Consider the following 13299-nt stretch of genomic DNA (forward strand, 5'->3'; position numbering starts at 1 on the left):
CAATATTTTTTAATTAGTATAGGGTGTTTGGGATTGTTTTCATTAAGTAGATTATTATGTATTTAAAAGTTGGGTTTTAAAAAACATGGTTTTAACTTTTTTTTCAAAACTGTGTTTTTCTCTTTATGAAAAGGTTAATCTTTTATTTTGCTAAACACATTTGTTCAATATTTATGTTATAATTAAAGATGTAATAATCAAATGAAAACACAATCAAGAACACCTTTTATAACTAGGACCTCACCTGAACACTGTCAACATGAAAAAAAACCGCTATAAATGATCGAGAAAAACTCATTTATTCATTCAATATGTATGTATCTCAATTTTTTATTTTTTTTTTGTCAAAGACTTAAATTCATGACATCCCGAAATACTGATCAAGGATCATTCATAATTTAATGCAAACACTTTAATGCATTGAAGAAGCATGAAAGCATTAATTTAATATGTGGCGTCTTTTTGTGAGTAGGGTTTTTCTTTTTCTTTCTCCCGAACGACTACATTTCAATGACCCAAAATCTAGCAAAATGATAGTCAGTGTGTGTGTGTTTTTTTTAAAATTTATAAGGACATATTAAATTCTTCCAATAATTATACATATTGTAAATAGTTGTAACAAACAAAAGAAAATTACATAGACTCAAGTAAGAATTGAAAACTTTATCATAACTATCAATAATTAAGAACTTCATGCTAAAACATCTTCAAAGTATTTAAACAAGTGCTCCAAATGTTTACTTGAAGACCCACAATCTCCCATAGCTTTCATGGCAATGTACTTCAATTTCTCACATTTCATTTTTATCATTTCATCACCCATCACCACCATCAAACACCTCTTAGTCTCTTCCCTCCCAACCACACCGTCACTATCACCATCCTCAACCGCCTTCACCCCATTCCCCCACACTTGCTCCACCATCTTTGCATTCATCATTTGATCCGCAAACTGCGGACACCCCACAACCGGCACGCCACTCAACACACTCTCCATTATCGAGTTCCATCCACAATGCATCACAAAACACCCAATTGATGCATGGTTCAAAACCTCCACTTGTGAACACCATTTCACTATCAAATAATTATCCTTTTCCAATGTGTGATAATTTTCTTTGATCAACTCTTCGTGATCACGTAAAACTAACAAAAATGAATACCCGGATAGAATTAGTCCTTGGAATAGTTCTTCCTTTTGATTTTTGTGTAACTCCGCTATGCTCCCAAATGAAACGTATATAACTGATTTATCGGGTTTGGAATCTAGCCATTGGAGGTATTTTCCACGATCCAAATCGTCGAAAATATCACACACCAATGGTTTCTTGATGTCATTATATACTAATGACCCGGTAAAGAAAATGGTTATATGATTTGGTATCGATATAGTTGATGTTTCTTCTAATTCTTCAGATGAGTTGATTAGGACTAAAGGGTTTGGACACTTTTCTAGGATTTGAATGTGTTCTATAAAAGAGGGCCTGGGTGAATATGATGCATGTGATGGTTGTAAATAGCCAGGGAGTTCATCGTAATTTAACAATGGTAATCCTGGTATTTTTATTGTACTATTAGTGTCATATTTGGAATTTATTAACCCACCATTACTTTTGAAAAAGTTATACACCGCCGAAAATGATATTCCAGATTGGAAAAAGAAAAATGCTGATGGCACGTGAAGTTCACGTGCCACCTCAGCCACCCATGGGAGGGCGAGACCATAAATTATGAAATTAATCTTTTGACCATTTTCAGCTTTTGTCAACAAGAGATTTTTAAGGCTAGCTGAACCCACACGCTTGATTTCTTCAAGGTAATTTGTTTTTCCTTTGGCGCCCTCCTCAGAGAAGGAATCATAAGATAAAGTGGGGAGGGAAGGGCGGTTTTTGAGGTTGTTGAGGCCATCTACGGTGGTAGCAAAGGTGACTTGCGCACCGGCACGTGCGAGTTTGGTGGCTAGTCGGAGAGTGGGGTTGATATGGCTTTGGTGTGGTAAACATACTAGGAGGACATGGTAGTCGCAGATAAGCATGGTTATGGTTTTGGTGGAAATACATTAGTGTGTAGAGTGTCTATTTGTATTTATACACAAACGTTACATCAAAATCAATATAAATGAAAATATACCTTTTTGTGGATAATGTTAAAGTTATTATATTTCCACGGATTAAATGAATATATTGAATTGAACTTATTTATTAAACATTTAATGTAAAACAACTTTATCTATTTGACTTCTAGATTCTATTCATAACTCTTAAACTAGCATAATATATGCGCAATTTTGATGGCTACAACGGCGATATGATAGTGCTGCTAACGGGTGGTAATGACGTCGATTATTGGTGGTGGTGGCGGCAACCAATGGTGATGGCGAAGAGTCGAGTTGAAAACTACAAGTCAACAACTATGACTTCTTGTCAAGTCTTAATCTAGTAGTTAGAGAGTTTTCCCACTAATTGGTTTCTTCCTATGGGGCGAGAATTTGAATCCCTTCAAATACAAATTTTCTTAAGAAGTCTTTTCTATAATATACCCATTAATTGGTTTCTTCCTATGAGGGCATCAAAATCGAAAGTGTTACTTGGTAGTTTGTTATCCCTTCTAGGTAGCAAAAATTTCAGTCAAGTGAATCCAATTGTTTTGGTCTCGAAATCCCTATGTCTTCGGTCGAGTCCCATGATAAAAGACAACTATAAATTTTTGAGCATGTAAATGTAATTGAGACTTTGTGACCACGACAACACAAACTAATTAATACCTTTTGACTTTTGGGCATTGATTATATGAGTTATCCACTTTCAGATAATAAATTTTATTTGTATTTGAACATATCTCTTTTTACATTTGTTTGGTGTTTATCATTTATTTGGGATTTCAATAGTTTGCGATATAATGTTACACCTACTTTGCAAGTTTATATTAGTGTGGTGTTCAATATAAACTGTAAGAAACAAATGAAACATAGCATTTCGGTTCGATCATACTGAACTTTCAGACGATTTATTAATAGCCGGACGTATGAAACTAACTTTTTTTGAGCAAATAATTTATCAAGACCTCACATTTTTATTGCCTTTTAACTTTTTGGTAATGGTTGACGAATCATAGATTTCTGGCCCACCCGAAATCTAAAGTCTAACTACGTTAATTTACTCACCCTCATTTTCAAGCATAAGATCTTGAGAATTCCAAAGTGTCCTTATATAATTTATCAATAATTCTAATGATCATCAACTTAACACTCAATAGTCAATACTACCTCTCTAAATCATACGTTTTTTTTTTTCTAATTTATATTCATAATCCTGTTATGAACAACTCACATCTTCCCCACACATACATCCACACATGTCTCCGTCACCGCCATCATCATCATCACCACTCACCAACATCACCACTTACCAACATATATTTTCTTCCAAGGCCTTTAGGTGGTGTATTCTTTCCGGAATTGGTGGCTTTAGTTAGGGGTGGTAATCGAGCGAGCTGTTCGCGAGCTGCTAGAGCTCGAACTCGTTTAAACCGAGTTCGAGTTTAACTATTTCGAGTTCGAGTCGATCTCGAACAAAAAAACGAGTTCGATTAGTTAGACGAGCCAAGCTTTAAAAAAATAAATTGGGCTCGGCTCGCTCAAAAGATCGATTACTTTTTTGATCGAACGGGCTTTACGAGCTACTCGACTAATCAAGCTACTCGAGCCTTGGTATACAATTTTAAAAATATCACTTATATGTTAGTAAGGAGAGTTGAACCCATGACCTCCAAGTTTAATGGATGACACTTTAACCACTAAGGATAATCATCTTTTTATTATTATCCTTGCATATATTTTAAATAAGGGAAAAATATATAAAAGGGGAACCTATTTACCTAAATTTCCTAAAAAGGGGAACCTATTATGTTTTCATCTATTTAAAGGATACAATTTTTATAAATTTCCTAAAAAGGGGAACATCGTTAGTTATTGACGCCCGACACCCGTTAAGTGTCACGTCACCCGTACCACGTCATTGATCATGCTTATGTGGCATTGACTAAAACCCAAAATAGTGTTTTTGTCAAAATTTTCAGCCAAAATCGAATCCATAGCATCAATCTTAGATTTATCAACCAAATTCAACCCCTCTCCAATCAAATTCGCAGCAGCCCCATCACATCAATGAGTCGTTGATTGCTTAGTGGCGGCTAATGGTGATTGATCGGTAGTTGCAACCGATTTAGGGTTTTCTTCTAGGGTTTCTTGAGGAAAAATCCTAGATTCGACCAATTGTGAGTTAGATCTCGAACCAAAAACAATCCCAACCCCAAAAAAGTTTTCCTAACCTTCAATTGATCAGGTGCGGCCGGAATAACAGGTGGCGGCACGGTGGTTTACGGCGGCAGAAGATCAGGTCGCGGCGGCAGCCTGGTGGCTGTGTCAATTTGATCCGAATTCAACTTAGAAAGGTTCGAATCAATGGATTTCGAGAGTGAAAAAAAAAAGATCTAAGATTATAACCATGCTTTTTCAATTTATTAAGAATTTAGGGTTTTTTTCTAGTGGAAAAAGGGTTATATATATATATATGCATAAATATATCTGTATATATATATATATATATTTTCTTTATGTTCTAAATATATTTTTTGTTTTAGTCAATGCCACATAAGCAGGATCGATGACGTGGCACTTAACGGGTGTCGGGCGTCAAAAACTAACGATGTTCCCCTTTTTAGGAAATTTATAAAAACTGTATCCTTTAAATAAACGAAAACAAAATATGGTCCCCTTTTTAGGAATTTTAGGTAAATAGGTTTCCCTTTTATGTATTTTTCCCTTTCAATAAAGGCTCTAAGTCTTTAACCATCACTATCCATTTTGTTTATATATTACTTAAATAAATACAAAATTCGAGACTTAATACTTTAATAATGTATTAAACTTTTTTTTTTTCAAATTTATTTCAACTTCCAAGTAATGTGATATGTGTCGCTTTCTCTTAACATATTTATAACAATCGTCTTAGAAATGTTTTAAATAAATTCCTCAAATCGTACTGTCGCCATTAGAACGATTAGACGGCTCAATTTAATTTAAATTCTAGGTATATTGTAGACCCAAATATGTGTTTACATGAAGGCTCATCTGATCTTAAATCTTGACTTAAAGGACGAGTCTATAATTTAATACGATAAAATACTAGAATTCGAGTCGTAAACGTTTGTGTTCGTAAAAGTTCTAGTTCAAAATGTTCGCAAATGGTCCTTACATTTATTGAGTTTATTTAATATGGGATAGGTTTAAATAGAAAATGATGGAAACCCTTGATAGAGAAACTACTATTCACCTCCTTCTCCATCTTTCTTCTCTCTCTCTCTAAAAACACATAGTTGCAGCCACATTCACACACACAAAATTCATCTTTTGATTTTGGGTTGTTAAACCAAAATCGTTTGTACTTTTAGCATCCTTGTGATAATCAAAACATATTTCTAGAATCAAATCTCAGGTAACAACAACAAATTTTGAGTTTTTGATCAAATTAAAAGTGTAATTTTCAAGTTAATGTTCTTGATGATTTGGTCCAATTTTTGAATGAAAATCGTGTTAATAGTTAATAGGTTTGTGTCTAAATGTGTTTAATAACATTTTTATAAACAAATTTGGGTCATAACATGCTTTAATCTACAAAACTCATTTTTGAAAGTGAGGGAAAACTTGTTCTTGATGTGCCACACCTTGTTCATGTTATAGATGGTCTTGAAATCGTTAAAAGTGTTAATGGTAGATGTTATTGTGCATATATGTACTAGTTTTATGTTCTAACATGTCCCGGAATCGATCTAGACCTTCGTTTTGGTTGTGGCACTTGTTCAGCCCGTTCGGGATGATGGGATGGTCTTGGTGGGACGATCTTGGTCCCCAAGATCATCCTAGGCAGCTCCTTGGTATGTAGTTCTCGTTCGTTCGATCTTGTGTGGTGTTGTGATGTGTTGTTGCGTTTAATAGGTAACTGATCCTTTGGATTGGTTTAGCTCAAACACTTGTTCTTGAAACGATCATGAGTCTTGTTCTTGCCCATGAGATCATTGGGACGATCTTGTTCATGTCCATTAGGACGACCTTGAAGCCTTGTGTACCTAAAACGATCTTGAACCCTAACTTATGAAACGATTCTGATTGTTGTCATGTAAAACGACTTTGAGCCCCCTTCCTTAGGGCGATCTTAGTCCCAGGTCAGAGGGACGATCTTGGGTCCTGTCAGCCAGGACGATCTTGTGGCAGCTAGGACGATCTGGAGCCTCTGAAACCCTAAAACGATCCTGTAGGACGATCTTGGACATCCAAACCCTAGAACGACTTCGTGCAATCATAAAACAACATGTACATGTTCTATAACACACCATACTTAATCATTTAACACCAAACCAAATTCATAACATCATTATCATTCGATTAAACACATTAAAGGCTACTTATTAACATCGAGCTAGTTCATGAGTCGATCTAAAACAACGAACAAAGTGCAAACCCTAATTGAGTACACATAAGACATGTGCTATCTAAATTACTAAAGTACGAGTTCTATGAACAGTTAAATTGAGTTCTCAAGGCTAAAGTGCATTATTAAAGACATGTTCAACTCATTAACACGATAAGTACTTATGTGTGAGTTCTAAGACGTTCAGTTCGAGTCCAGTTCACATACTTAAAGTTCATTGAAACTCTTTTGAGTCAAAACGTTTAAAGATCTTCAAAGGACCAAACCATCAGCTCATCAAGGATATTTCAGTGAATAATTAATCACAAGAACTAATACATGTATTCATCTATGATCAATGACTTGTGATTAGGTTGACATCAAGAAGTACTTGGATTCAAATAGATATAACCTACTTATATCTGTGCTTGTTCTCTGTGCTTGTACACTACGCTGTACCGGATCACTATGAGTCTTCGTAGCCCCTTTTTCTTTACTTATGTTTTGGGGTGAAAGGAATACAAAATATGCTTTTATATATGCCGTAACTGCTTTCATTGTTATTCTATGGCTGCTAGACTACTTTGTGACATATTAGCCATGTCATGTTTATGACTGTGAGTGCACGATTGATACATACTAGCCATGTCATGTTTATGAATGTGAGTGCACGATTGATACATACTAGCCATGTCATGTTTATGACTATGAGTGCACGATTAATACATACTAGCCATGTCATGTTTATGACTGTGAGTGCACGATTGATTTATTCTAGCCAAGTACTGTAAGTGCACGATTATACACATTCTCATACTCATGTGCAAAGTTGGTCTCTAGCCACATCATTCTACTTTATTCTCGAATTCTATTGACGGCATGAATCATAACTTATACAACTTATTAATGTTCTCAAACCTACGAACTCACCAACCTTTGTGTTGACACGTTTAAGTATTCCTTTCAGGTAATCAAGCAAATCGTGGCTAGGATTGGTAGCATGGGACTCTTAGCAAACTGCAGGCTAGGTTTTGGGAGTTTGCATGCTTTCGTATATGTTTGATGGCAATATGCCTAACTGTTTCCCCTGCGTGGGAACTTACCTTGCACTTATTTGATTGCTTCTTTAAATTCTGTGTGTGATGACTTCTATTTTGATTATTTGAACTATGTAATCGATTATTTATGCTTAATGTATGCACTCATTTAGTTTTCCTATGTAACATCCATGTGCGCGTGTGCTTTATCTTGCACCCGAGTTTTCCGCCGTAGTCGGGGTGTTACAATATTAACTTTTTTTTAACTTATGATTTTGATAACTAATACATATTCTTTAAAAAAAATATATAAATATAATATGTTTTATCAAAATCTTTCTTATGTATAATTAAAATAACATCTTATTATTCATTTTAATTTTTGTGAGATAACTCATTTTAGGATAAATGAAAAAATACAATCAAACTTCTCATCATATTACCATGAATAAAAATGACCTATCAAAATTATGATATATATATATATATATCAATTGTCTAAAGGTTGACCTATAATGATAACATATTAGTACATGTATGCTTTAAATAACGTTATTTCAATAGTGATTATTTTAATGGATCATTTTCATAGTAATGTAATCAAAGTTTCAATTATACACAAATAAAGATCGATAAAATGTTTGATGGTAACATATTTGATAACTAATACATACTCTATTAGGTATCCTAATGAAAATGAATATCATATACTTGCTTTTGTCCAAAGTTCTTTCTATAATGATAACATATAAATATATGTATAAAGTAATTAACTTTATTTCAATATTAGTCATTTTAATAGACTGTTTCTATTCATAGTTATGTGATCAAAGTCTGAGTATACACGAATGAGGATCGATAAATATTTAATAGTAACATGTACCGCTCTATAACACGAGCTAATCGAGCTTGAGCTCTGGCTCCTAAACATGAAAACGAAACTCGAACTAAGTTAATCCTACAAGTATTCAAATAACTATATATACGAGCTTCAAGCTTAATCTCGAATTGAGCTCCACCTACTAAACATGGAAACAAAACTCGAACTAAGTTAATCTTATAAGTATTCAAATAACTATATATACGAGCTTCGAGCTCGAGCTCGAACACTAATGAGTCGAGTAGAGCTCGAGCTCGAGCTCAATTTTGAATATTTATACGAGCTCGAGCTCAATCCGAGTAATAAATAAACAAACAAGCCTAACTATACGGAAACTCGACTTGACTCGGCTCGTTCCCACCCCTAACTTTAGCGGGTGGGTTGGTGGCTTTGGCGGGTTTTGGCTAGCGAGGACTATCATAATTCGCGTATATGTGAGGTGTCTTTCATTATTGAACATCTTTTGGTAGCTGGATACAATTTTTGTTAGACAATATAAAAAATTTGTTTGTCATGTCTACACATTCATCGTCTAAACCTTAGATGTATTATTTAATACACATGACATTAATTATCATTATCAATAAATATAATGATCTATCGTTTTATTACATATCTCCTACTCCTTTATAACAATTATTCACCCCTTATTTTAGAAAAGGGTTAGAAAATAGTTAGATGAGAAATTATTAGATTGCCCTTAATAAACAACCCTTAAGGAAAGGGTTATTAGATATTACCAACATTACCCTTAATGAATTAATTTACACTTTAAACTCTTATCTTCTAAAATATCACTATCACCATTGTATCAACTTACACGGTTAGATCACTCGACACCAATTGTCGATGTCATCGATCACCACCCGTCACCGACACCACTAAACCACCGTCGTCGTCACCGCCGCCGCATTGCGCGGGTATAATGCTAGTAAATCATATAGATTTCATTCTTTTTATCTTTCATGACAAAAATAAATAAATAAAGGGGTTAACAAGTATGCTACTAGCATCATACTTCTACCATGATTTTCAGGAGGGGTAAGATTTTATATTTACACACATGATTTTCAAGGGAGGAGATTGTGAGAGGGAAATTTAGAAGCAGACTGTTTCTAGCATCATTTTTGTTTTTCCCATAACTAAAACATTTAAACGAATTTATTAATCACTAAAAATTTCAATCGTTAGCATACAATGATTTTATTTATTTTGAAAATATAACTTTTATATTTCGTGGAGGGTTAGATCTGATACGAGTATATGTCTATTAGATCCATGGTGTCGGGCAATGACCCTTTAACAATGACGTCAATGACCCGTGCCTTTAAGGTACGTGTTGCTATGAGGTTTTGTGTTCCGGCATTGTGGAAGACATAGGAAGTCCTTTTATGAGAACTTGACTTGGGTATACCCAGATACTCAGGTTCAAATCTGGAGGGCAGAGTTTACCCTATTAATCGTCGTGTGTTCATGCAGATTAGTAGAGTTTCCCCCATTGGGTATTTAAAATAGACAATTCTACTTCGACCAATCTCTCTAGTGCGGACCCGATTAAAATAACGTATGTTAAATCTTCCGTTATCAAGTCACGACACAAAATTTACGACGAAATTCACCTTTAAAAAAACACCATTGTACGGGTTTTAGAACATTTTAGCCGTTAAGAAAAAAAGGAAATGTTACGTACTGCAACTTCTTCGAACTTCTTGAAGAAAAAATTTTCATTTTATCCCTCTAAATTTTAATAAATGTATAAACTCGGTACGCGGGATGTGAGTGCCGTACCTAACATACGTACGTATGCTTTTCCCCTAAGAAAAAATAAGGGAACATCAACATACCTTTTTAAGGTATTTTAAGGTTAAGAAGCTCCCATATAAATTCTTCAATCATGGAAATTTTCCTTCCTTCCATCACTATTCATCACAAATTCTTCTTTTCATTAACTAAAACCCCTGCTTTCCATAGACCCTCAACAAATTCAACAAAACCCCATCATTATAAAGTCGTCCCTCACAAACAAAACACACTCCAAATTCAAGATTTCCAACAAAATTGGACCCTCAAAAGAACTTTATTTGAAAAACTCAAACATAAAGATTCAAACCCAGTTCAGATTCTTGAACAAGATGGTGATTGGAGTAAAGATCTTTTCTGGGCTGTTGTTGGATTCCTTAACCAAACCTCCAAATCAAACCACGTATTGCAGGTTGGTGTGTTTATTTCATGTTTTTCAATGTTGCACACCAGGTGTATGATAAAATGTTTGTATTTCTTTTTAACTTTTTCTTTTTACCAGGTATTTGAAAAATGGACTAGTAACGATGATTCACGGGTTAGCGTGTTTAATTACGAGAGAATTGTGAGGTTATTAGTTGAAGAAGGACTAATAGAAGATGCAATATTGGGTTTGAATAAGATAAAGGGTGTTTACGGTGTGAAGTCGTGTTTAGAAATATATGATATGGTTATTTTTGGGCTAGTTAAAATGGGTCAATTTGATGATGCATTGGTTTATCTTAAGGAAATGGAAGATAATGAAATGAAGGCGAGTACCGCGGTTTATAATGTTTTAATAAGAGCTTATGCTGAAAATGGTTTGTATGATGACATGGCAAAGTGTGTGAAAAGAATGGAAGTGAAAGGATGTTTTCCTGATCAATGTACTTATAATTTGTTGATTAGGACGTTTTCGTCAGCTGGATTGATTAAAAGGATGGAAAAGACGTATAGGATTGTGATATCGAAAAGGATGGATGTTGAAGATACTACCATGGTGGCAATGCTTGAGGCATATGCTAATTTTGGGGATGTAGAGAAGATGGATAAGGTTTATAGAAGGGTTTTGAGGTTAAAACCGAGAGTTTATTTGAGTGATGATTTGATTCGTAAAGTGGCTGTTGTTTATATAGAGAATTATATGTTTTCTAAGTTGGAGGACATGGGTATAAATCTTTATTCCAAAAGTGGCAACAACGATATCGTGTGGTGTTTAAGGTTACTTTCTCATGCTTGTCTTTTGAGTCGGACAGGAATGAAGTCTGTGGTTCGAGAGATGGAATACAAGAAAGTTAAATGGAGTGTGACAATTGCAAACATAATGTTGTTTGCATATGCTAAAATGAAAGATTTTGAACGTTTTGATGTCGTGCTTTTGGAAATGGCGGATCGTAAAGTGAAACCTGATATTGTTACTTGTGGGATCTTGAGTGATGCACATGGCTGGGCGGTTGATAGGGCCGGTGAGCTGGGTTCTTGGAGAAAGATGGGATTTTTTAGGGATGTTGTGGAACTGAAAACCGATCCGTTGGTTCTTGCTGCTTTTGGAAAGGGTGATTTCTTAAAAACTGTTGAAGAACTAGACCAAATAAAGAGCAAAGATTGGACTTATGAGCATCTTATTAAGACGGTTAATCAACATCAACATAGAAAACAGATTAAGGTATAAATAATTTTATGAATCAAACAATTAGATATATGATCTGTAAATTTGTATCTATTTTCTGAAGACTTAAAGCATACAAACCAAGTCTTCAGAAACAATCCAAATTAAGTTATATTTACCATTAGTTAGCTATTGTTACATTGTTAAAAAAGAAAACAGACCGAGTTGCAATGCATATGTGACTGACGTCGCCAGAAAAGTTTGTAAAAATCAACGTGATTTCCGTGATGCTCGATACATACTCCTATGACATGGGTTCGGGGTGGGGAGTGGGCTTGATAGGTGGTTTCTTGGAGTCTGGAGATTGATGATGAGATATTTACATTTGACAAAGGATTTACGGTTATTAAGAAATGTTCAAAGAGACCACACATGACGCAAAGTCCGGACTCCGGACTAGGGCATCTATCGAGATTGCATGACATGAACAATGCAGGTCTTGTTGACAAATTTTATATCTTTTTTGATTGAAAAGTTTGTTTCTTGATCTTATTGGCATTGTTTTCATATACAAGGTGTGATGGGATATGACATGATAGAGTGGTAAAATGACCACTAATATATGTCAACCATGATGATTATATATAGAATTTATAAAAATATTTTCAGTTTGACCCTATAACAAACGAGCACTACGAGCTAGTTGAACCCCCCATTATATAGTTAAAAAAAATACTTCATTATATATCATGCTAATAAACAAATTGATACTAAGAACCTCCAAATTATATAAAACACATTGTCAATCTGAGTTGTGTTAGTTTTTGTAAATACAACATTAGTTCATACATGATCATAATGAGATTATTCGAATTCAAGTAATTACACGAATTTATTGAATTTGATGACTTGAAATATAGTTACATTAAAATTTTGAAAAAAAATAAACAAGTATCGAGCTCAAATAATAACGAGTCAAGTTGAACTCGGGTATAAACACACTTTTGAATATCTATATGAGTTCTGACTCGATCTCGATCTAAATAATAAATAAACAAAGAAGCAAAATTTCTTAAAACTCAAACTTTTATTTTTGAACGTTTCTTAAAAACAGCAGCCAAGAAAAAAGAAAAATTAAAAGTAATTTACGTTTTAACCCTTTTAGTTCATAAATTATATAAAATTCCTCCTAAATTATAAATTATATAAAGTCAGTCAACTGCGAAATGACCATTCTATTATTAATAAATTAATTAACTCTCTTTTTTTTATTCATTAATTTAAACATCTCTATTTAAAATACCTATAATATTCTTAATGAAATAATTTATAACATAAACTCATCAATTCCTAAAATAACTACACTACACCTTCTACATTAATTATTTTTACAATAATAAGCAAACCGCCACACCCGTTACGCCAACACCGCCGCCAACACCACACGGCCGCTACCATCACCACCGCCGTATTACGCGGGTAAAATGCTAGTTAAAAATTTTAAAAAAAAGGTAAAATCGTACTTAA

At 34.2% G+C, this 13299-nt stretch overlaps 2 protein-coding genes across 2 annotated transcripts; one reads left to right on the top strand and one right to left on the bottom strand.

Annotated features, from left to right (window-relative positions):
• Window positions 1-691: 691 nt before the first annotated feature.
• LOC122583498 (UDP-glycosyltransferase 75D1-like) lies at window positions 692-2035 on the bottom strand. Its single transcript, XM_043755896.1, has one exon. The coding sequence runs from the start codon at window positions 2033-2035 to the stop codon at window positions 692-694; it is 1344 nt and encodes a 447-aa protein (XP_043611831.1).
• An 8169-nt stretch (window positions 2036-10204) lies between these two features.
• LOC122582676 (pentatricopeptide repeat-containing protein At4g14190, chloroplastic) lies at window positions 10205-11964 on the top strand. Its single transcript, XM_043755103.1, has 2 exons — window positions 10205-10596; window positions 10687-11964. Exons 1-2 carry the CDS (start codon window positions 10279-10281, stop codon window positions 11833-11835), a joined length of 1467 nt encoding a protein of 488 aa, XP_043611038.1. The 5' UTR covers window positions 10205-10278; the 3' UTR covers window positions 11836-11964.
• Window positions 11965-13299: the final 1335 nt, after the last annotated feature.

The sequence above is a fragment of the Erigeron canadensis genome, chromosome 9 (genome assembly GCF_010389155.1).
Source record: "Erigeron canadensis isolate Cc75 chromosome 9, C_canadensis_v1, whole genome shotgun sequence".
Classification (NCBI taxonomy): Eukaryota; Viridiplantae; Streptophyta; class Magnoliopsida; order Asterales; family Asteraceae; genus Erigeron; species Erigeron canadensis.